The 25,531-nt window shown below is 36.7% G+C and overlaps 1 protein-coding gene across 7 annotated transcripts in view; it reads left to right on the forward strand.

Annotated features, from left to right (window-relative positions):
- The window catches only part of KHDRBS3 (KH RNA binding domain containing, signal transduction associated 3), a 201,221-nt gene that overhangs the window by 59,791 nt on the left and 115,899 nt on the right, over window positions 1-25,531 (forward strand). For all 7 annotated transcript variants that reach the window (XR_010127303.1, XR_010127301.1, XR_010127302.1 and 4 more), the window contains exon 2: window positions 4,186-4,304. Coding sequence is in view for 4 of the 7 variants with exons in the window: in XM_054497909.2 (XP_054353884.1) it covers window positions 4,186-4,304 (119 nt within the window). In the remaining 3 variants the exon portion in view is untranslated. The remainder of the gene's footprint in view (window positions 1-4,185; window positions 4,305-25,531) is intronic.

A 25,531-nucleotide genomic window follows, 5' to 3' on the forward strand; every position in this document is an offset into this window, starting at 1 on the left:
TTACTGAAAACAAGAATTCTGCAGTGAGAGGTTTGGTGTACATGGTTTGAAAACATAGCATTTTAATCCCCTACATTATCTAAAACCTTAGTCACACATTTGCTTATTATTTCTGAGCTGGGAGATGGTATTGGTACCTTAAGCTGTTTGGTACCAAATGAAATCTGGGGATTAGTGAAAGTCAAATCCCCTATGCATTCGTCCTTGAAAATCTGATTGGGTTTTCTCTATTGGTGGCCTCACTTTGCCACAGTTAACTAGAGGGTCACATCCATCTTGGTGGATCTCAAGCATCTTTCCTCCCTCAGGGAAGATGAGAGGGGTAGTAGCAGGGGTTTTTGAATATGCAACTCTCAGTTAGGGACAAGCATAAATCCTTGAGACAGCTGTCTCAAAATTTCATAGATAATTTTGTGCAATTCTCCATTTTATGTATTTCTGGATTTCAAAAAAAAAATTAAGCTACTTATAATCCTCATTCAAGTAGAAAATAAAAATTGTTGATTGAACATCATCTGCTAAAAACAAGAAAAGTTTCAACCAGTTTTGAATTGTATATTGGAAGGCACAAGGGCCTGAGAAAAGTACAGCATTCATGATTTAAACCAGGTCTGTTTGACTCCCGCGATGGGGCTCAGGGCTCTTTGCATTGTTGTGTGGTGCTTTAGGCCTGTTAAATGCAAACCTACATGCTTCTGATATGGCATCAGGCTTAAAAAATTAAAAAAAAATCTTAAAATATTCCAACGTCATTCAAAATTTAAGATAGAAACAGTGCATTCTAGCAACTTAAGATTTGTAGGATGCTGTGTCTATGTAGAGAGGAAATTAGATATTTTATATAGATTTTCTTTATATAAAATCTATATAAAATCTTTATATAGATTTTCTTTCATTTTCCTTTTTAAAATAATAGATGATCTGAAACTGCAATATGTGATAAAATACGTAATTCCTAATTTTTAAAAGCTTACCTATATGATTTTCTTACGACAAAATGTTAAATGACACGGACAGAAGGAAGAACGTGTGGAATTCTGAATTAATGGATTTAAATATTGTACATCTGGTGTGAGTTTTCAACAATTACTAAACTACTTTGTTTTTTTGTTTTGACACAGAGTCTTGCTCTGTCGCCCAGGCTGGAGTGCAGTGGCACGATCTCAGCTCACTGCAAGTTCTGCCTCCCGGGTTCACACCATTCTCCTGCCTCAGCCTCCCCAGTAGCTGGGACTACAGGCGCCTGCCACCATGTCCAGCTAATTTTTTGTATTTTTTAGTAGAGACGGGGGTTTCACCTTGTTAGCCAGGATGGTCTCAATCTCCTGACCTCGTGATCCGCCCGCCTTGGCCTCCCAAAGTGCTGGGATTACAGGTGTGAGCCACGGCGCCCGGCCTAAACTACTTTGTTAATTGAAAAGGAGGCAGTTGAATCTATTTTGACACACATACACATACTATACAAAAAAAAATTTTAGGACGTTTCAGTGTACCTGATTTTGTTGAATCGTCTAACTATGCCAAAGGTATTTCTAATTATTGCATAAATAGATAATGAAAGGTGGGATTTATTTTCTTCTAATTAAAGCTGAAGTCATTAATTGTTATACTCGGAGCAGCTGATGTGAGACTTACTGCTCTTTACTGAAGAAAACAAAACCAGTGTAGCTCATTGATACCATCGGTGCTACAATTTTCAAACTGTGTGTGTGTGTGTGTGTGTGTGTGTGTGTGTGTGTGTCTTTTCTATTGGTGGAAAATTTCCTAAAGAGTATATAAAAACAGTTGATTATAATTATTTCTGGAGTTGGAGTGATAGGAGAAACCTTAAAAAAATTTTACATACTGTCATATTGTTTTAAATTGTTACTATGTGCATGTATTATTTTTATAGAAAAAAATCAATAAAATTAAAGGTACTCTTCTATTACTGTGTATATTTTTCCTTTACAGGTTCCACTTAAAATTAATTTTTCAGGATCAAAACATAGTGTAGTACAAGAAAGCAGACAAAATGACAAATTCATTTATTTGGTGACTTACTCTTTATCTCTTCTCGGAAGCTTTGATTAGAAGCTGCAGATATAATTTGCTGTTTCCTTCTCTTAGCCATCCTTTCTTATCTTCAGTTTCTACCCTGCTTCCTTCTGTCTGCCCCACCTCATCACTGTTAATCCCTATTGTATAGTGTTTTCAGACACTAACCAATTCTCTGATGCCAGCTGTGTATCCAATAATTCAATTCTGAAGCTAACTGCAGGAGTTAGCATCAGACCTCCTCCCCTCCCCACAGATCAAGGGCTTAATCCCACAGGACTGCTGCCACTTCAGATGCCAGCCACAATGTAATGCCCAGACTACCCAGATTTCTGCCTAACTACAAATTTGGAGGCTCCAGGATCCTTCCTCAGGTTTGGTAATTTGCTATAATGACTCACAGAACTCAGGAAAGCGCTTTGCTTACTGTTAGTGACCAAAGTATCATCAAGGAGTGAGAGGCTTTGTCAGCATTTGTAAGTCACATGAGATCCTAAGGTTTTAGAACCAAATCGTTGGATATTCTAGTTCCCTTTTCTCATTTTAAACTTGAAGAACCTGCATCCTAACTGATATACTTTTTTCTAATTGCAAAGACAATTATTAGCAGATCTGAGATGAGAATCTAGAATTTTTATGTCCCATTTAGTGTCCTTTAAATTGTAATAATTCTTTGTTGCTCATTCAAAACCTTGTTTAATAGACAATCATTTAGTTAGAAATGGGTGGCTGCATATTACGATGGAGTGAAAGCTCCTCTGTGGTATTATGAAGCCCATTGGCTGTTTCAGTGGTGACAGAGGCCCCAGGCCCAAAGCCTCTAGCTTAAATAAATCTTTCATTTATCCCAAGATACTGTAAAAATCTTTCTTACTTTTTTTTCTGATATGACATAAAAATGGTGGGAGAGACTGCACAGGCACCTTGTCTTTGGAGCCAAACAAATCTGAGGGTAAATCTTAACCTTTGCCATTTATTGTGAAGTCACCTCTTTGAACCTCCTCTTTGTCATCTGTCTTGAGGATTGAATTATGTCACGAATGTGAGATATGTTGTTCAGGGATGGCACATATTAAATTCTTAAATGTTCCTAGCTTAACAAGCAAAATGGATAAATACATGTATTCCTTTGTACAGCTGATGCCGTCTTTGATACCTTCTCCAGGCTGTTCTTTATCCTTCTCTGAACCTGGGTGTCTATAGGTTGGTGCTTGGAGGTAACAGTACTCATTCATTCAGCAGTCATGCAAGCACCTAATTTTGTATCTCTTGTGCAACCAAATACTATGGGCCATAGGGTGAATGAAACTTTATGCTAAAATTTTCTGGGATCTGGAGCTTGCTTAGTTTAAGATAGTTATGAGTGAATAAATAGATTTTTACCTAAGAGAAATTTATGTTCCAGAGGGAGAGGTAGCACATTTTTTTTTTCCATCTAAGGGTAGTAGTAGAGTTGCACGTAAAGTGCTTTGTGACTATAAAGGTGAGAGTGATTGATTCTTCCATTCTTGCCACCCCATTGAGGAAAGAAACACTTGCACAGAAAAGGAGATTTAATGTGGTTGAGTCTCGAAAGGAGATGAAGATGAAATCATCATAACAAGTAGAGCGAAGAGCATTAGTAAAGACATTAGCATATGGTTGATACGTGTCACACGCAAGGAGGGAAGACTTGACTGGGGAGGTGGGCTACTGCAAGGTTGTCTAGGGTGTTTAATGCCATCGTAGAATCACTTCTTGGTTGTAGAAGCCTTGAAAAGCCAGGCAAGATTGATAACTAGGGATGTTTCAGCGCTTTGTATCACTGAACTGTGAATACTTAATGGCTTTTCTTCTTCATTTGATCAGCCTTATCTAGTTATCCAGAAGACCTGAAGTAACTTATTTTTGTGTTTGTTATCTGGTCTGTTGTTCTCCTCTGTTGGTATGAGCAGTTGAGATTGGACTTTGTAGAGCCATGATACATGCATTTATTCCATTTATGAAGAATCATTGATAAAACAGGAAATGTACTTGAAAACAATTGCCTCAATTTAATAGTCCATACTTCAGTAGTAGTTGACTTCGTGCCACAACAAAGCTAACCAGAACACCCAGCCCCTGCATTTCTGAGTCATACACTTCATGGTTATCTTTTTGCCTCCACAGAAATAGAAAAGTTTCAAAAAGGAGAAGGCAAGGATGAAGAAAAGTACATCGATGTGGTGATTAATAAGAACATGAAGCTGGGACAGAAAGTGTTAATTCCTGTAAAACAGTTCCCTAAGGTAAGACAGTGAGGTCTACACTGCAGGTATTTTAACCTGAATCAAAGGAGAGCAGATGTTTAATTTATATTCTGTTGGGTGTTTTTAGAGATGTTTTCTCTTAGCATCCCCCTACACACACTTTTAAAGTTAATTAAAAACTTAGTAAATTTAGTCATTCTGTCTTTTCCCTTTAACTTTAGTGTGAGTTACAGATTCCTGAAAATATATCCTTTTGAGTCAAACTAGCAGTGTGACTTTGGGAAACCTCTTCAACTTCTTTCCACTTCAGTTTCCTCATTTGTAATATGAGGTTGGATGGTTTAAAATTAAATGAGATAATCTGTGTTAAATGCTTGGTACATAAAGGTTCAAAAATATCATTGTTTATATTTTATTTAAATCCTATTTTTCTTTTGTCTTTCTTCTGAATGTTCATATACATGATTCTTGCATACTGTTGTGTATATTAGTAGTTCATTTCTTTTTATTGATGAATAATAATCTGTTACCTGAATATATCATTGTTGTTTATCCATTTGTCTAGGCACTTTTAATTTTTTGGTTATTATAAATTAAATTCCTCTGAACACTTTTATACAAGTTGTTTCATTTTCTTTTTCTTTTTTTAACGTTGTATTTTGTTTTAAGTTCTGGGATACATGTGCAGGACGTGCAGGTTTGTTACATAGGTAAATGTGTGCCATGGTGGTTTGCCCCATCACCTACGTATTAAGCCCCACATGCATTAGCTATTTATCCTGATGTTTTCCCTCCCCCTGCCCCCATGACAGGCCCCACTGTGTGTTGTTCCCCTCCCTGTGTCCGTGTGTTCTCATTGTTCTGCTCCCACTTATAAGTGAGAACATGCGGTGTTTGTTTTTCTGTTCCTATGTTAGTCTGCTGAAGATAATAGCTTCCAGCTCCATCCATGTCCCTGCAAAGGACATGATCTCATTCCTCTTTAGGGCTGCATAGTATTCCATAGTGTATATGTACCACATTTTCTTTATCCAGCCTGTCATTGATAGGGATTTGGGTTGATTCCATGTCTTTGCTATTTGTACAAGTTGTTTCATAACCAGATATGTTTGTTACTCTTTATTAAATATGCAGTATTGAAAATTGTTGTGTATTTAGTATTACAAGAAATTGTCATACTTTTTTCCAAAGCACTTATACCTTGTACCTTTTCCACAAACAATGTGTGCAGGTTGTAGCTGCCTCATACCCTCATCAGTATTTGGTGCTGTCAGCCTTTTCTGTTTTAGCCATTTTGATGGTATATTGGTATCTTCCTGTGGTATGAAGTTGCATTTACCTTGTGATTGATCATTTTGTTCAATTTTTCTTATCCTTATTGGCTATTCGTGTATTTGAATCTTGAGATCTTTGCCAACCTCAAGGAAATGTTAGAGTTCTTAATAAGTTATAAAGATACTCTTCTGTATTTTCTCTAAAAGTGTTATTGTAGCTTTTACTTTCAGGTCTATGATATATCTCAAATGAATTTTTGTATATGGTATGAGATAGAGGTTCAAGTTCATCTTTTTTCCCATATGGTTATCTAGTTTTTGTTGCACTATTTGTTGAAAGATGTTTCCCTCCACTGATTGTTTTGGTGCCTTTGATGAGAAAATCCGGTGAGCATGTAAGTGGGGGTATATTTCTAAGCTTTTAGTTCACTTCTTTTAATCTATTTATGAATCCTTATGCCAGTACCACGCTGTCTTGATTACTGTAGGCTTTTACATAGTGAGACATGAGTTTAGGTAATGTAGTTCCTCCACCTTTGTCCTTCTTTTTCAGGATTACTTAGATACTTTAGATCCTTTACAATTACATATAAATTTAAGAATTTCTTTGTTAATTACTACAAAACCATCTGCTGGGATTAGAATTGCAATTGCATTGCATCTGTTGAGCAATTTGTGGGAGATTTGACATCTTAACAATATTGAGTCTTCCATTTAATTTCTATCAACGGCGCTTTGTACTTTTTAAGATAGGAGTTTTGTATGTCTTTTGTTAAACTTATTCTTAAATATTTTGTGTTCTTTGACACTATTGTAAATTGAATATTTTTAAATTTCTATTTTCCAGTTTTTTTCTAATATAAAATTTTGTATGTTAACCATGTCTCCTGCTACCTTACTAAATTTAAATTCACTTATTCTAGTAAGTTGTTTTGTAGACTTCTTAGGATTTGTCATGCACATCATTATACCATTTGCTTAAATAGTTTACTTCTCCCTTTCCAGTTTCTATGCATCTTATTATTTTACTTGCATTATTTTGGCTAATATCTCCAGTATAATGCTGAAGACAAATGAGGAGAGTAGGAATTATTTCTGTTTCTAATCAAGGAGGAAAGCATGCAGTTATTTTAACATTAAGAACAATATTAGTTACAGGTTTTTTTGGTAGATTTCATTTGCTAGGTAGAGGAAGTTCCCTTCTGCTTCAGTTTTACTGAGAGTTCTGATCCTCAGTGGGTGGTAAATTTTTTTGAATGCTTTTTCTACATCTGTTGAAATAAACACAATGTGTTTCTCTACACTGTTTACATGGTAGATTTTAATGATTGATTTTTAAAACTAAAACCTTTGTATTCTTGGATTAAACCCTACTTAGTAGTGACGTGTTATCTGTTTTATATAGTGCTGGATTCAGTTGCATCTTATTTTAATGAGTGATACTGACTTATACTATTTTTTTTTTTTTTTTGAGAGAGTCTCACTCTGTTGCCCAGGCTGTAGTGCAGTCACGCGATCTTGACTCTCTGCAACCTCCATCTCCTGGGTTCAAGTGATTCTCATGCCCCAGTCTCTCGAGTAGCTGGGATTACAGACATGCACCACCACACCTGGCTAACATTTGTATTTTTGATAGAGATGAGGCTTCTCCATGTTGACCAGGCTGGCCTAATGTGATTTGCCCACCTCTACCTCCTGAAGTGCTGGGATTACAGGCAGGAGCCACCACTCCTAGCCTGACGTGTACATTTTTTAAAATAATATTTTTGTCAGATTTTAGTGTTAGTGTTATGCTGGTTTCATAAAATGACTTGGGAAGTGTTTCTTTCCATTTTCTCAGAGAACATATATCAGATTGGTGTTACTTATTCCTAAATATTTGATAGAATTCACCAGTGAAGCATTCTGGGCCTGGAGTTTGATAATGAATTCAGTATCTTTGGTATGACACTAGACAGATTTCCTATGACATCTTTTGTGAAAATTTGTTTTTAAAAGGATTTGTACATTTTATCATAATATTTCAGTTACTACTTCAATTATTTTTCTGATCATTTCTCCTCTCATTCTTTTGAGATTTCAGTTACACATATTTCAGTCTTTTGTCACTCTCACAGAGGTTTCTGTGGCTCTGTTTTTCTTTCCTGTCCTTCAGATTTTATAACTTTTACTGCTGTATCTTAAACTCATTGATTCCTTTCTGTCTTCATTTTGCTATTAACCCACCAAGTAATTTTTTTTTCATATCAGGAATCGTAATTATCTGTTTCAGAATTTACATTCGAATCATATATACATGTATGTATGTAAAACTATGGTTTTCTCTGTTGGGATTTTCTATTTTTTAATTCATTGTAAGTGTTATTTTCCTCTCTGTCACTGAGTATGGTTAAATAGGTCCTTGAACATCTCTGTCTACTAATTTCTAAGTCTTCTAAGTCTTGGCCATCTTAGATTTATTTTGCACTGGGAGTCTTTTATCTTGATGAAGAGTCATATTGCTTCAGTCCTTTGCATTTTGAGTAATTTTGGATTGTGTGCTGGCTATTGTGAATGTACATTGTAGAAACCTTGGATTCTGTTACTTTCGCAGAAGAATTTTGATATTTTTGTTTTAGCAGCTAATTAACGGGTATAAACTGTGTCTGTTGGGTAGGAGTTCAAGTCTCAATTCATTTCTTTCCTTAGTTTGGCTTTTTGTGTCTAATTTTTGTCATGTGATTCAGAGGCCAGCCAGAGATTTCAGAAGATTTTATACATAATATTTGGTTATCTGCAAGTCTGACTGTCTTTTCTAGTATTCCTCCCTCACATTTCAAGCACTATGGTTTTCTCAATCTCTGCCACTAAGGCCAAAAACTCTAAAATGAGTAAATTCACCCCAGGGTATTTCCTTTGCTGAAATCATAACTTTCTTTCAGAATCCTCCTGTTTTCGATCAGTCTTCAGCGCTTCAGATAGTTAACTTTTATATTTTGCTGTGAGTTTAGGAGTTTACAGTTGATATTTATAGGTGGGCAGCCTGTTAGGAATGTACTCAGCCATACCTGCAGAACTCAGGGGAATATATGTGTCTTGTAAACAGAAAATTACGTTACAAACATTTCATAGACAGACTCATTACTCAAACAAAACATGACTGATGGAAACCTTTGTATATTGATTCTTTATGCTCAATATGCTCTGTAACTTAATATGCAATAGATAGAAGGATGATCAGATTATAGACCCTGTCTTTAAGTAGTTCATAGTCTAGTTGATGATGATTAACGTGAAACTAATACTTTGTTGTCTCCAAGTTTGTAAATGAAATAAAATAAATTGCAGTCATGTGCTGCATAGTGATTTCAGTCAATGATGGACTGCATATATGATGGTGATCCAATAAGATTATAATACTGTATTTTTGCTGTATCTTTTCTATGTTTAGAAATACAAATATTTACCATTGTGTGACAATTGCTTATAGTACTTAGTACAGTAGCATGAGGTACAGGTTTGTAGCCTAGGAACAATAGGCTATACCATACAGCCTAGGTATACAGTAGGATATGCCATCTAGATTTGTGTAAATGTACTCTTTGATGTTTGCACAATGAGGAAATCACCTGACAATGCATTTCTCGGAATGTGTTCACATCATTATTGACTCATAACATCAATAAAGTATGTGAAATAAAATCTCAAATATTGTTTTTCATTGTCAGCTTTGTGGTAAGGGAAGAAAAATTATAAATTTAAATTATAATTTAAAAATTATAATTTCTGTGTTTGAGATTAGAGTCCATTTCAAGTACTTACAATGTCTGAAGTAGACCATTTAGAAGTTACTGCTTTCAGGATACTGAAAAACAATATTTCTGCTTAGCATAATGGAGCATACAAGTTTCAAGCCAGCCCTGTTTCAAGCTAATATAGCACTGCAATCAGTCCTAAAAAGAAGCTTTCATGCTTGTGTCAGTTAATAGAATGAACTGGAGGAAACAAAATAGCTGGAATAGCTGTGAGTAGAGAATAGTGTAGTGTGGAATTAATGCTGATGGTACACTTCCAGCTTCTGGGGCAAGAGAGAACTACTGTTTGTGAAACTCCATCTGATAAAGTGATTTCCATTAATTGAATAATTTCTCTTCTGTTAATGAACCATTTTCAACACTCTTTCAATGGCACAGCATCGGACACATGAATCATTTAGTGTTCAGACCTTAATGTATATTCACTCTCTTGAGTTATGTATCTGAGCTTGTAAAGGGTGAAATTCTAAATGCTGTTTTATGATTTTTTTAGAAGTTTTTTTAAGAAGCTATGGAAATTGTTCTCCATGGGTTTTTTGCAGATAAACCTTAACCTCTGGTGCTGATCAGCGCCAGCTTGGAACATGGTCAATATAAACGCCAAATCAACATTGGAACAAGGTACCCTGTCTTTGAGGACCTACAGATACATTATGGTTTAGGGTTTACATTTATTTTTTTATTCACTGGTTCATCCGTCAGTGGATTCGGCTCTGTCTATACCTAGCATTTATTGAGGGTCTTCTCTGAGCCAGACATTGTTCTGGGAAAATCGAATTGGTTAAGTCATGGTCTTTGGGCTAAAATAACTGCCAGTTTTTTTGATGAATGCAGATGAATAAGTTAATATTAATAATACAGGGTGCCCTGAAAGGACAGAGAAGAGGATCCTGGTGATAGGCTCAGAGAAGGCTGCTCTAAGGAGGTTGTCTCTAAAGAGTCTGGCTGGCTGGGGTCAGAAGTGAGATAGTGAAATTGAAGGGTGGTGACAGAGGAGCACTATACTGAAGCACAGAAGGCATTTGGGGAATTACAAGCCATTTTATTTGACTAGACAGATTTTTATAGAAGACATAAATGAAGTTGTAAGGGAGCAGAATGTGGGTGGCATTGGCCAAAGGTCCTGCAAAGTTAAAGTATAGAATGACATTTGAACTGTTTTAGACAATGAGGCTTCTCCAGGTGCTTAATGATGGCAGACTGTTTCAAGAGAGGGAATGCCACATGCATAGTCATGCTGGAGTGAAAGAATGCTTATGGACCATTTTAAAAAGTGAGTTGTAATATGACATTAAATACGTTATATCTCTATGCATAATGCTCTGTTTTAAGTGTCTGTGCTATAATATTAAGTGAAAAAAGAAAAGTCAAGATACAGAAAATCCAGAATCCAAGTTGGAGAATTATTTGAAAAAGTGAACCAGAATCTTAATAGCAGTTATTTTCTGGAGGATAGGTTTTTGTGATATTTTTCTACTTTACATGTTTCTGTACATGAATGTTTTAATAACTTAGTGTAACCTTTATTAATATAAAAACATTTTCCATTTTTTGGGAAAAATGTGCCTGAGGTTTTTACTCAGAAGGTATTTTTGTACTGTGATTGTGATTCTCAAGGTTTAGTGTGCTATGTTGTCTATAAGTTTAAATTAAGTTTATTAAATTTATTAATTTGATAATTGTTCTTTTAGCCTCTAAGCATTCTAATCTGTGTACATACTATTTGCGGTAACTTTGTCTTAACCAGCAAAAGTTTCTTATGTTAAAAGTTTTTCTAGAATCTGAATGTTGGGAATGTGATATATTTGTTCTGTTCATATAAATGGTTAGGTCAGGGATCTTTGAGAAATAAAACATGTCTGTTCCTGGAGTTTCAGGGAAACTTTCTTTTTTGAAGTGGGCTTGCATTTTTTCCTTGTAGTATAGTATGTCATAGACAATTTAAAACCCTTTAAACTAATACTTGGTAGAAGCCTATTCCATGGAAATCATCATGGATTTACAGATTTCCTAGGATAGTAAATATTTTACAGTCATAGAGATATGTTAAATATTGCCATTTTTGTTGCTCCTGATTGATTTTCAGACATAATATTTTTTCAGATAATTTATGTGAAAATGATTTTTGATGTTCACTTGGTAATTTACCTCTAGAAATAAAGTGATAATATGTACATGTAGGCTAGTTTTTTGTATCCACAGTGCCAAAATTAATTTGGTTGTCTTAGACCGTTGTGGTGCTATAGCAAAATACTGAGATTGGGTCATTTATAAAGAACAGAAATTTATTTCTTACATTTCTGGAGGCTGGGAAATCGAAGATCAAGCCACCTGCATTTGGTGTGTGGTGGGGGCCTTCTTGCTGCCTCCTCACATAGTAGAAGGTGGAAGAGCAAAAAGAGCCTCAGCTAATTACCTTAGCCCTTTTAAAAGGCTTGAATCCATTCATGGGGGCAGAGTCCTCATGACTTCAGCACTTCCCAAAAGGCCCCACCTCTTAATTACCCCCCCAGTGGCCATTTTCAACATGAATTGGAGAGGAAACATTGAAACCATAGCAACTGGCTAGTTGGGATGTTGAATCTTGTTGACATCAAGGCAGCCTGATATTAAATATAATCACTTAAGGATACATTTAGTTATTATGAGTCACTCCTAGTATTCATTAAATCTTGGGCCTATGATAAAGTAGAGAGGCCATTATGGATTATATAAATTTAGAGAAACTGATTGGCCCATAATGGCCATTGTTTTATGATGGACAGTTCCCTTCTACCTTCTCATTTTGTCAACCCACATCTTGTAGTGGGAACTGGAAGGAAGAGAACCGGTAAGCGGCCGCAGGAGGAGTAAATCTTTAGAAGCTATGTTTGTCCTGTTCTCAGAGGCTCTGGACTTGGGTCTTGTGACACAGCCCCTGTCTGTGAGAATTGGGAAGTTATTTAGATTGGTATTTACAAATATGACAGCATTTCAGATGTATCGTGGAGGGAATTTAAATCTTAACGTTTGCTCTCCTTACAGTGCTTGATTATTGAGGCAGAAAGCAACACTTGAACTTAAATTTGTTAAGTGAAATCCAAAAACAGCCAGGCATATATTGAGGGGTTCCTGAAATAATCTAGTGATACTGTTTGGGGGGGGCATATTATTATCATTGGTGTTATTTTCCTGAGCCAATGAATAATTAAAAATTTGATTATAATCCTTATATATAGGCCCCCTAAAATTTTTATTACATTTAAAAGACTAGAAACAGTCTATTACATGTATATTGGTCACAAAGCAGTAAATTTAGAAAAAAGTGTGTGGGCCAGGCGTGGTGGCTCATGCCTTGTAATCCCAGCACTTTAGGAGGCTGAGGCGGGCAGATCACGAGGTCAGGAGATCGAGACCGTGGTGAAACCCCGTCTCTACTAAAAAGACAAAAAAAATTAGCCGGGCACAGTGGCGGGTGCCCGTAGTCCCAGCTACTCGGGAGGCTGAGGCAGGAGAATGGCATGAACCCGGGAGGCCGAGTTTGCAGTGAGCCGAGATCATGCCACTGCACTCCAGCCTGGGGGCACAGAGTGAGACTCCATCTCAAAAAAAAAAAAAAGAAAAAAGAAATTAAAGTGTGTGATGAATTTTGTTATATTTAACTCTTTAATTAAATCTCTGCTTACTTTGAGGGTATGTCATAGAGGATACATCTCTATGTCTATTGCTGAACCAAAAAGTGAAAATATTTTTAGTGGTTTAGCAATATACTGCTGGGCTTATATATCTTGGATATTACTATACTGATTATTTTGGCTCTGGGCTCCATAAGGTTCACCAAATTGGACCAACTGAAAATTGCATGACTGTACTGGTATTGGAGATAGGAAATGTGAACAAAACGTAATCCCTCTTTTCTAGGATGCAGTCTTTTGGAGGAAAATGGCAAAAATTCATGCCGTAGACTGAACTATAAATTTCCATTAAAAGAAATAATCAATATGTAATTATATGAAAAATGGACACATAATACAAAGACAGACTGAGAATCATGGTTATAGAGAAAGAAGTCAGGCTTATGAGCCATCCTGACCTGTGCTTTCTGGCACTGGGTGCATCACCTGTCTCTGTTCTGACTGTTAGACCAAATGGCCACTGAACACTTCCACTTGGATATCCCACAAACATCTTAGAGATTTGCCATGTCCATATCTGAACTTCATACCTCCTCTTCTTGGCCAACCTTGACTTTTTCCTGTGTTTTTTACTTGAGTAAATGACAGACAACTGTGTATTTGAGTGCTCATGCCAGATACCAGGACATAATTTTTACCTACACACTTCTCCCTCATTGACCTGCTTGCCTCCATCTGTCAGGGAACCTGCCCCAATAGTCACGTAGGTTCTTTTCTATTTTCCGTAAGCATCGCCTGGTTTGAAAAATAAAGGGACAGAATACAAAAGAGAGAAATTTTAAAGCTGGGCGTCCGGGGGAGACATCACATGTCAGTAGGTTCCGTGATGCCCCACAAGCCGCAAAACCAGCGAGTTTTTATTAGGGACTTATAAAAGGGGAGGGAGTGTGCGAATAGGTGTGGGTCACAGAGATCACGTACTTCACAAGGTAATAGAATATCACAAGGCAAATGGAGGCAGGGCCAGATCACAGGACTACAGGCCCAGGGCGAAATTAAAATTGCTAATGAAGTTTCGGGCACCATTGTCATTGATAACATCTGATCAGGAGACAGAGTTTCAGAGCACCCGGTCTGACCAAAATTTATTAGGTGGGAATTTCCTTGTCCTAATAAGCCTGGGAATGCTATGGGAGACTGGGGCTTATTTCATCCCTACAGTCTCGACCATAGAAGACGGCCACACCCAAGGGGGCCATCTATAGACCCACCCTCAGGGGTGCATTCTCTTTCTCAGGGATGTTGCTTGCTGAGAAAAAGAATTCAGCGATATTTCTCCCATTTGCTTTTGAAAGAAGAGAAATATGGCTCTGTTCCGCCTGGCTCACCAGCCGTCAGAGTTTAAGGTTATCTCTCTTGTTTCCTAAACATTGCTGTTATCCTATTCTTTTTTCAAGGTGCCCAGATTTCATGTTGTTTAAACACACATGCTCTACAATTTGTGCAGTTAACGCAATTATCACGGGGTCCTGAGGCGACATACATCCTCCTCAGCTGACAGGATTAAGAGATTAAAGTAAAGACAGGCCTAGGAAATCACAAGGGTATTGATTGGGGAAGTGATAAGTATCCATGAAATCTTCACAATTTGTGTTTAGAGATTGCAGTAAAGACAGGCATAAGAAATTATAAAAGTATTAATTTGGGGAACTAATAAATGTCCATGAAATCTTCACAATCCACTTTCTTCTGCTGTGGCTTCAGCTGGTCCCTCCATTTGGGGTCCCTGACTCCTGCAACATCCATCCTTCAGACACCATTCATTTACTTTCTAAATTATCATCTATCTCTCTTTACATTTCATTTCACTGCTTGATTTAAAACACTATCATCCCTTACCCTATCTATTGCAATAGATTCTTTGCTGTATCAGTTTCTTGCCTTTGATTTTAAATCTTTCATTTCATTCTCCCCACTTGTAGCCTGACTTTTGCAGTCTGGGATTTTCTGAATTAACGGTTTCATGTTTATGGGCTTCATAGCTTGTCCTCCACACACCTCCTCCTGGAATATCCAACCTTGAGCAAATGCAGATAGCAAGTATGTAAGATAGCTTATTTCAGATTGTATATTACTTGCGTGTGCCTGTGTGTGTGTATGTCTATGTTTATTTTGCTCATAGTATATTCTGGAAAAGTTACTTGTACACTTCATTGATCTTTAGAATTATTAACATCTAAATAAGTTGGGCTGTTTATCATTTAGAAATAGATATTAGGTTAAAATTACAGTCAACAGAGCAACACCAAATAATCTCAACCACTACTAATAATACCTTGTGATCTGTATTTGGAAAATTAGTGTATTTCAATAATAGTATTTATAGCTTTAATATAGTAATCTCTGCAACAACAACAAAAAAATCAATAAAAACCTTATTGAATAGTGCCATTCAATTTGGAGAAAAATAAGCTTTAACTCCATAAGTATTTATTGAAAAACCATTATATAGGAAAAATGCTTAATTAAATGTGGGTCCTACTTGCTCTCAAGTAATTCATAATCTAATGGGGGAAATGATAAATTTTACTAAATAATATAGGATAAAGATTAAATTAATATTACAAATGTAGAGGCACAGCATAGAATTTAAAGGCGTGATAGAGAGTTATTTCTAGAGAAATAATTGTGGATGAAATTAAATTTAGTCTTTAAGAATAAATTCAGGACATTAACAGACATGAGGGAGAAAGGTAGAATAACTGTTGGGCTAGAATGACTTCATTATGGGGAATAGTGGATCATAACATTCATTTAAATCGTAAGGAATATATTCTGGAATGCCTTCAGTGCTTTACTTGGGCATGGAATTGTATATATCTAGAAGAGAATCCTGAAATATTTGTGATATTGAAATAAACAAACACCTAAACACAAGTTTGGAATGACTTACTCTTAGGACATTAAAATGCCCACGTAAAAAGTGATTGTTATTCTCAGGGGTGATTATCAGAATCTTGAAAATGATTATCAGTAATGCAAAGCTTGACTCAGTTAGCAACTGTGCTAAGAAACAAGTGTTTTGTTTCTGAGGAGGCTACTCCATTTCATGTGAATGCCATGGTCCCAATTCCATTGTTAGGTTTACTATTGTTTAGAGTTTGGCATTATATACACTGATGTATACACTGATGTATATATACTGATATAATTCAAATGAGGTCAGAATCCTGAATACCAAGAATGGGGATTTATTTAAGTAATCATTGTGTTAGTGGTCAAGTTATTAAACTTAAAATGTCCCATTGAGCTAATAAAAGTATTGATCGGTTCTTTCAAGAGAATAAAGGGAAAATAAACCTTGTTTGTTCTCCCTTTGTATTTTTGTCCTTGGGCAGAAAATAGCTAAGTGTAGATTATAAACTAAAGATGTTCTTTGACAGCTTTTGTTCTCCCCAGTAAAGTACAGAGAGCAAGTGCTTGAGTGGTGTTCTCCAAAGAGGGGTGCATGCTTTGTAATACATTTGGGTGCTGGGAAAATACAGTAGAACTTCTATTTATGTATAGACTTCTGTTTATGTGTGTGTACACACACGGAGTGGTTTTCCGTGTGTGAGGCATTATTCTAAGCACTTTACTATTAACTCATTTAATCCTTATAACGTGAGGTAGACATTATTATTTCCTGTTGACATATTAAAAAAAACGAAAGAACAGAGAAGAGAAGTTGAGTAACTTGCTAAAAGTTACTAAGTATCAGGCACTTGAATCCTAGAAGTCTGACTCCAGAGCCTATGCTCTTAAGAAATTAAACTTTATTAATATTTAGTGAATAGATTAATGCAGTACCCTCACATGATTCATCTAAGTCCAGTTATATGCACTTTGAGACAGTATCCTGAAGTGAAAGGGGCTATTCCACAATGCAGGTCTCACAAGGGTATTAGTATTAGATAAACAATGTAAATTTATTTTGCTAGATGTGGGTCTGAAGTAGAATGTAAAAAGGAGGCTATAAAGAATTTTTTTAAAAATGTTTAGATACAGTACAAGATACAGTTCTCAACTTACATTGGTTCAACTCAGGATTTTTTGACTTTATGATGGCATGAAAGCAAAACACCATTTATTAATTCATTTGCTTTCAGTGTACTGGGGCATACAGCTATTTATATGTGCCTGGTTGCAGATTTATGGATTATGTTAGCTAGTTTTAATTAAACATGTCCTCCAGTGGGCAAATATTACTGCAAAAGACACTTAATTAAAGGTTATAGATAAATACAATCTAAATTAGTGAGAAAACCAGAGAGCTGATCCTTCTTTTGTGCCTAGTACAACTCAGCCTTATAAAAAGATTAAAAACAACTATGATCCAGTTGGATATGACAAGAACAGTCTTCTCAATTGGAACTATTTCTCTACGTATAGTAGTGTTAATGATGAATCTCTTGGCCTAGATGTTAAGTATTGCAGTATTAACCAGTGATAGAACAGGCATATGATTTTTAGATAGATAAATATGTGTGTGTATACACACACAGTGCCCATTGAAGGAGCAAAGGTGTAAATGTGGGTGGGGGTAATTCTTACATTGCCTAACTTAAGACTGCGGGATATTTGAGGTAATAACCTATAGGTAGTATTTACATTTGCTGTCACCATGGAATGTACTGATGGACCTGCTTTATGGCCTTCTTCCTTTCTCACAGGTTCTTAGCTGTTAAACTGATTTGAGATATATACCGATCCTCACTTACAATGGGGTTTTGTCCCAATAAGCCCCTTGTAGGTTAAAAATATTGTAAGTTAAAAATGTATTTGACACACCTAAGCTACTGAACATCAAAGCTTAGCCTAGCCTACCTTAAATATGTTCGGAACACTCAACATTAGCCTATAGTTGGGCAAAATCATTTAACACAAAGCCTGTTTTATAATGAAGTCTTGGATATCTCATGTAATTTATCAAATATTGAACTGAAATTGAAAAACCAGAATGGTCGTATGGATACTGGAAATAAAGTTTTCTACTGCACGTGTTTTGCTTTCACACCATCATAAAGTCAAAAAATACTAAGTTGAACCATTGTAAGTCAAGAACTGTCTGTATCTTGTACTGTATCCAAACATTTTTTTAAAAAATTCTTTATATCCTCCTTTTTACTTTCTACTTTAGACCCACCTCTAGAGAAATAAATTTACATTGTTTATCTGATACTAATATCCTTTATTTTACAATTCTTCTCAGGTTTTTTTTTTTTTTAACATTTTTAGATAAACACTTAGAACTTAAGCTCAATTACAAGTCCTTGTTGGCCAGTTAGACCCCATATACCAAAAATGTGCTTCCTTTCATCTCCCTCTGTGGTATATTCTAAGTTTTGTTTTAATTAACATCTTGGGTAGTGATTAATACTTTTTGGGCATTAATTTCAGTTGGCATTTGTCATTCACTTTTGTGTGCATGAAATATTGCTTGCCTGTCATAAGTTACATGCTGTTCTAGACAGTCATTGAGGTACAAAGATGAGTAAGACAGGGTTTCTGCGCTCAGAGAAATCACCACCTTGCTTCCCAACTTAGGAAAAAGAGGGCGACAGGCAGGTAGCTAGCCAGGCCTTAGAAAAGACCATAATGTTTGAGGGTATTAAAATTTGACTTTTTGATCAGTGACTGCTTTGTCATTTTTATCAGTGGTGTAGTGTATATATTGTGCTCTGCCCCCATGACCATACATGCAAGCCTTCAGGCCCTGCGTGGTGCCCTTCCCGGAGTTTGTCTGACTCTGCATCTCGCTTACCTGATTGCATGCAGCAGAACCGACACAATGCCATTTCCAAGCCTGAGCTTTAAGAAAGACTTCTAGCTTCTGCTTTTCTCATCTTGGAAATCAGACACCGTGCACAAGCCTATCACGCTGAGGCTACCATGGTAAGTGGAAGCTTAAGATACTCAGGTGAAGAAGAGTCAGGCAAACCAGCAGGAACCAAGGTCCCCGCTGACAGCCACCACTAACTCATGAACCTGTCTGCCCCCAACAGTGCCAAAGTTGCTGAATTGTGAGCAAATGAATAAGATGGTTATTTTTCAAGACCATTCAATTTGGAGGTAGTTTGTTATGTAGTAGTGGATAACCAAGATAGCCTTAAAGTAGAACTTTTCTGTCCCTAATTTTCTCATTGCCAAGTCAGTTAAGGTTGTGTGAAGATCATATAATTTATACCTGTTACTTGCAAATAGGGACTCATAATTTCTGTAGAATATAGTTTGTTCTGAAAAAAGTTTTGTCTTTAATTGAATATAATATTATGGTCTTTATGGGATAGAATAGTTATTATATATTTATATGTGTGTTGGGTCAAGAAGTTTAACTCAATTGCAAAATGCTGTATTAGAAATTTTCTTTTTTTAATCCTACGGGTCACTTAACTTTGCAGAATGTGACTTTTCTTTTTAAATACCAGAAGGTATCCCAGTCCATTTGTGCTGCCACCATAAAATATTTGAGACTGGGGAATATATAAAGCACAGAAATTTATGTTCTTACAGTTCTGGGGGCTGAGAAGTCCAAGGTCAAGGCACCGGCAGGTTTACTGTGTGGCGAGGGCGTGGTCCCTGCTTCTAAGATGGTGCCTTAAACACCCATTCCTCCTGGAAATTAGGCTTTTGTTCAGGAGAAGGACATAGGATAGGTGGGTCTGGGCAGATTTCAGCAATCCCTTATCCCCCACTAGCTCCCCAGGGGAAGTGGTTTCTTTATTCTGTTTAACTTTCTCTGTGAGTGCCTGGGGGCTAGGAGGGATTTTTCTGCAGAAAAAGCTTTTAAGAAGGTTTCAACTTTTCTAATTGGGTGGTTTCCAGGGCTTCATACTCTCATGCTAGCCCACCCCAGATGAGCAAATGCTTGAGTTTTATTTCTCCCTGTAGATGCCTGGACAGAGATACCTACAGGGAGAAATAATTTTTGCCCAGGGACTTCAGTGTTAATTTGCTTTCTGTCCAGTTTTTTTTTTTTTTTTTTAATTGTTTAAAGGGTGGATGTGACGTTCCTTCCACCTCTGTACGTCTGAACTGAATGTGCAGTTCTTGGAGCACAGCAGTTTTGAGAAGCTGAAAGAAATCCAGAATGGCTAAAATTAAAAGTAGAAATGTGGTGAGGCTAGAGAGGTGAGCCAGAGCTAGCATGCTTGGGAAGGGCTTTTCACAGCAGTAGCAAAACATTGGCACTCAGGTTCGCAGGACAGTCACATTGTTGTATTTTAAGCAGAGGTGTAATACGGGCAACTTGTGTTTTAAAAAGACCTTTCTGTTGATTGAAGGAGATGGAAGTGGATACAGAGAAAGGACTCTACAGTGGTCCAGGGAGAGGAGATGGGGGCCTAGACTAGGGTGGTTGTGGGAAGACGGAAGACAATGGACAGATTTAAGAGATGTTTAGGAGGTAAAATCGTTAACATGTAACTAATTAGATCATTAACATGTATTAAACGCCGTCTCTATTCATGTTGGAGAGATAAAGCAGTGAACACACAGGCCTAGTCAGTGCCCTCATGCAGTAGGTGGCAGGCTTCAGGCTTGAGTTGCTGCGAAGACAGTGGCGCCATTTGCTGGGCTAAGGGACTCTGGAAGAAGAGCATGTTTGAAGCTATGGTGGCGGAGTTTCCAAGTTCAGTGTTGAGTGTTGTGTTAGAGGTCAGTAAGATATCCCTTTATTATACCAATCAACTTTTTGGTGAGCACTCAGTTATGGGAAACCTTTTAATGGAGACCATGACAGGTTCTTGAGATTTAGTTATTTATGAAATGACAGCTTAACTGTAATTGCTCCCCAAGGAACAGTGTCATGTCACAAATATAGTTTAGATCAATTAAAGCTAGTTCAGAAAGGCACTTGGTCTTTACCAGTGAATAATATAATTATTGTAGCTTATACATCATGCAGTGAAACTCAGATATACTTACTATATGTTGTTATACCATCTTCATAATCACTTGGAAACCAACTCAGGGTATGTCACTTTTCCTGATTAGTAGAAACAAGCAGTTCAGCTAATCTTTAATGGAGAAAATAATCGGACTTTGGATGGTTTGTGTTTAAAAATGTAACATTTGTGTGTCTGTGAGACATACAATAATTGACATCTGGAGAAAAATTGTTAGTCTTAGGAATGATCATTTGTAAATTTGTAAAATGATAATTTCCATGTAAGTGAACAAATAAAATTATTAATGAATATTAATATTAATAGTAAATTAATATGTATTAATGGACAAATGAGGTTATTTATACAAATGAATATTAAAATGTATTTTCTTATTTCTTACTGTCTTGTAGATATAGTTTTTAAAATAAAAAATCAGGACATGGATAAGGGGAGAGTTTATTTGAAAAGGTGACTGCAAGAGCACAGAAAGGGACTATTGACAATAGGGAGAAGGGGATATTAAAAAGGGAAAAAGCACTGACCATGAGAACTGCAAGTTACATCTCAGAAGTCAGGCAGAAAAAGGCTTTCCTTTCATGGGTGAAGTGATTGAGGCCAGAACGGTGTGGGGCAGTGTGATGAATGGGTTGGGTAGAGCTTGTCTACTGGTTCAGACTGAAGGTGGGTCAAAGTTCAGGGGTCTGGACAAAGGAGAGAAGTGGAACCAAAGTTTAACTAACTCAGGATATATGTCTTTTTCTGATTGACCAGTGGAAACAAACAGTTCAGCTAATTTTTAACGGGCAAAATAATGGGAATTTTGAGGGTTTGTATCTGTCGTTGCTGTAGGTAAATAAAGGATCCTCTGTGAGTCTTACCTAAGTCACGTGGGTAAGAGTGGGCCTTTGCAACAAGCACTTTCCAGAAACACAAAAGGGTGGGGAGATTTCATAATCATCACTGTTTTTAGGTGCACGGGGCTGCTCAGGTAAAATTCAACATTGTCACCGTGCTTAGCACTTTATCTGATATTTTATTCTTCATAATGACCCTGAAATGTAATAACTTTTATAAGCCACACCTGGTAAATGTGAAATTGAAAACTAGAAATGCTAAGAAACCGCTGTGTTCACATTGCTGATAAGATGGGGGGACTGTATGATGACACCCCTTCAGAACCCATAGCAAGTGGGACATCAGGAGGTGTTATGGGACTAATGGCAAATAAGACAACTATGCCACTTTCGTTGTTTATTATTTATATCATCCAGAAAGTCCAAAATACATACTCAGTCCATCTATTGGTTAGGCCCTTTCTTGTTGCAAATACTGACTATGACTAGCTTGAAGGATTTTTTCTTAAAAAAAAGAAAAACAACAAAAAACAACAACCAAAAAAACCTACCTTAGGGTGTCCTATAGAATGCATGGAGGAATTGAACTTGCAAACTGAGAAGACAGTAATGAGGGCTTTAAGCCTAAGAAATTGTCTGTGGCTTTTCCCTCTAGCAGTATGTCTTACCTGGGCCACAATTGACATTTTAAACAGGACACTTTGGTGAAGGGCAGCATCATCTGTTTCTGATACCTGACATAGGCCTTTGCCCCTGAGTCCCAGTAGTGACCCTAGTCATTGTGACAACCAAATAAACATGCTAAATATTTCCAAATGTCCCACAGGGAGGTGATGCAACATCTGCAGTTTGAGAACCTGCTGGAGCAGCCAAGCACATTACCATTATTGTGACTCAGCTCTCAGGACATTCAGTATCCACATAATTAGTTCTAAATTTCAGAATCTCTTGACTTTCAGTCAAAGGCCAATTCCTTGGCCGATCTGGGTGGCCTGGGCCAGGTCGTGCCATTTTCAGCATGGTGGCTCCCTTGGTAGCCTTGTCCCACTTGCCATAGGTTCTGAAGGGGATGCAGTTCCACAGAAGGTGGGTCTTGTTCAGATAAAATTGTATATATCCACAACAGTTAAATTCATCTGTTTACTACTTACTAATTTGGCATCAAGTATGCACAATCTGCTGGCTACTCTCGTAGGTGATTTTCATATACTTTCTTATTTAATTCATGCAACCTGCACCCACAGTAGGTAATATGGTCTGTGTTTTGTGGATGAAAAGTCTGAGACTCAGGAGGGTTAATTTGACTCAGGAGATAGAACTAACTTGGCTAGGGAGATACATGGTTGAACAGAGTTGAGAGGAAAAAGAAGGGAAAATAAGTGTTTCTGGTTGTCACAGTATTCATTTATGTACTTTTTGTGAACAGAACACCAACAGAAGTTAAGTGGAAAAAAGAAACCCCTAAAGGTATATAAAAGTCATATAAAATGCTCTTTCTTTTTACCTAGAATGCTGTCAAGTGACCTTTAATCAATCATATCTCTCTATGGACTTCAGATTCTTCCATGTAAAATTAGATGTTTGGATTGGATGATTTCTAAAGCCTCTTAATTTTTATCACTTGGGAACTATTTGACCACTTAAGATGCAAGATAAATGTGACTATTTGACTATCAAAATTTATTTTTGCTCCATTTTTGAAACCTATTAAAATAAATATAAATGAAATGAAAAGGCATGAGTTTATGAAGATCACAAGAATGGAAGAGTGAGACAACAATAGGCAAATGATGTCTGTAAAATTTTGGTGCTTGCAAAATAAATAGATAAATGGTAATGGAGACCAGAGAAAGCAGAACCTGAGCTGGCAGGCGGGGAGGAATTCAACCAGAAACATGTTCATTACTGTGGGAAAACTCGAGAGCACTCAGGAATTGTAGGTAGTGATTACTGTAAAGGTGGATTTATGGAGTAGAACTGACAAGAGTAGACTTGGTTGAAAGCTAAAAGAAGTAGTTAGATCACAAGATGTTCTCATCTTATAAAACCAGGCATCTGCCCCTCCACACTCTAGCAAAAGACCAGAGGTTTCCTGAAGAGGTTGAATTGGACAACTGTGAGGCTCCAAGATACAGATACAACTGAGGATGGGATGAGGGTGAGATGTCACACTGAAAATGAGGAAATTGTTTCCTTTAAATAAAAGTGTGCGTGCTTAGTGATGGGATTCCCAGTATTCTGGCAGCTGGGCTTACACCTCCTCTTAAGAGATTGAGGAGTTTCTCTTCAGGGAAGTGCCTCACCCAAGTGAAAAGAAATACAGATACTGATTTTTCAGTAGCTCTTGATAAAATAACTCAGCTGCCATATTTACAGTGAAGACTACTGTTGCCAAGTCCCATGTATGAAAACAGAACTTCCAGTCAGCAATCCTGAATTTTTAAGAACAGATAGTAGAGGATTACCAGACATCTGAGGAAATCCCATAAAAGAGAAAGAGACTAGCTCACAAAATGGGGAAGGGGAGACTCTTGGAAGAAGCAGATACTTTAACCTCCAAGGTGGGGACGGGCTGCTGTCATCAATATCTCCAGAAAGGACGAGAAATTTAATCGTTTCCACAAAGTATAAACAAAACACCATAAAGAAGAAACAGCTATAAGACAGTCCTATTCGTAAACATTTGATAGCAAAAATGAAGGAATCAGTAGGTATATAGGAAATGTAGTTAAATTCTCCAGAAAGTAAAACAGAGAGACACAAATAATAAAAGAGAAATTTAGAGATAGGAGTCCATCTCAGGATGTGCAATGTCCAAATAATAGAATTTTCAGAAAGATAATAAAAGTAAATGGGGAGCTAGAATCAGGTGGGATTGTATGGGTCAGTACCCAATCCCACCTGATTCTTGCTCCCCATTTACTCCACTTTTTCACCCTGTAGTAGTATTAGACTTTGTAAACTCTGCAAGTATAACTTTTATATTTAAAAATATTTTACTGAAAATGGCATTTTAACAAGCAAAAAATAATTACATGCAAATATTAAAAATATATATTTGAATTTTGGTTGAAGACCAATAAAATTAAAAGTGGGAAGGAAAAAAATACCATTTAGATTTTTTAAAGTGCTAAGTACTTATTTCAGGAAAATTACTTCAATTGCCATAGTTAGGTAAATTGAGGAACAATTTTCTCTTAAAAACAGCAGCACAGCAGTGGCATGGATCATGGAAGAAGTGGCTGCTATGTGAGTTTGTAATCAAGCATCTTGCCAAGGCGAACAGCTTCCTCCCTGCTGATTTTCTATTTGGTAGCAAGAACTAGTCATGATTTACCTTAATTATAGCAAGGCTTTTCACAATTGTGTGAAATTCCTAATTTTTTTTTTTTATTCAAGCTGTATGTATTGAGTGTCTGTTATCTGGCAAGCATTGTTTTAAACAGTTTATTTATATTATTTAATCCTTAGAACAGCCCTATGAAGGTAAGTCTTGTTGTCATTCCTGTTTTACAGATGAAGAAACTGAGGTATAGACAGGTTAGGTAACTTGCCCAGGTTTACTCAGCTGGCAAACAGAAAAGGCTAGGTTTTAAATCATGGTAGTCTGGTTACAGAACGCATACCCTTAATTAATTCACTACTATTCTGCTTGTTAAATAAGGAACCACAGACATCTAAGGTTAAATAAATTGCCCACATTCCCATAGCTAGTTATTTTAGAAGCAATAAATTTTATTGTAAAGCTTCCATCAGCCACTGAATAGTTAAGAACTCATCTAAGCCAGTCCTCTCATTGATT

The sequence above is a fragment of the Pongo pygmaeus genome, chromosome 7 (genome assembly GCF_028885625.2).
Source record: "Pongo pygmaeus isolate AG05252 chromosome 7, NHGRI_mPonPyg2-v2.0_pri, whole genome shotgun sequence".
Classification (NCBI taxonomy): Eukaryota; Metazoa; Chordata; class Mammalia; order Primates; family Hominidae; genus Pongo; species Pongo pygmaeus.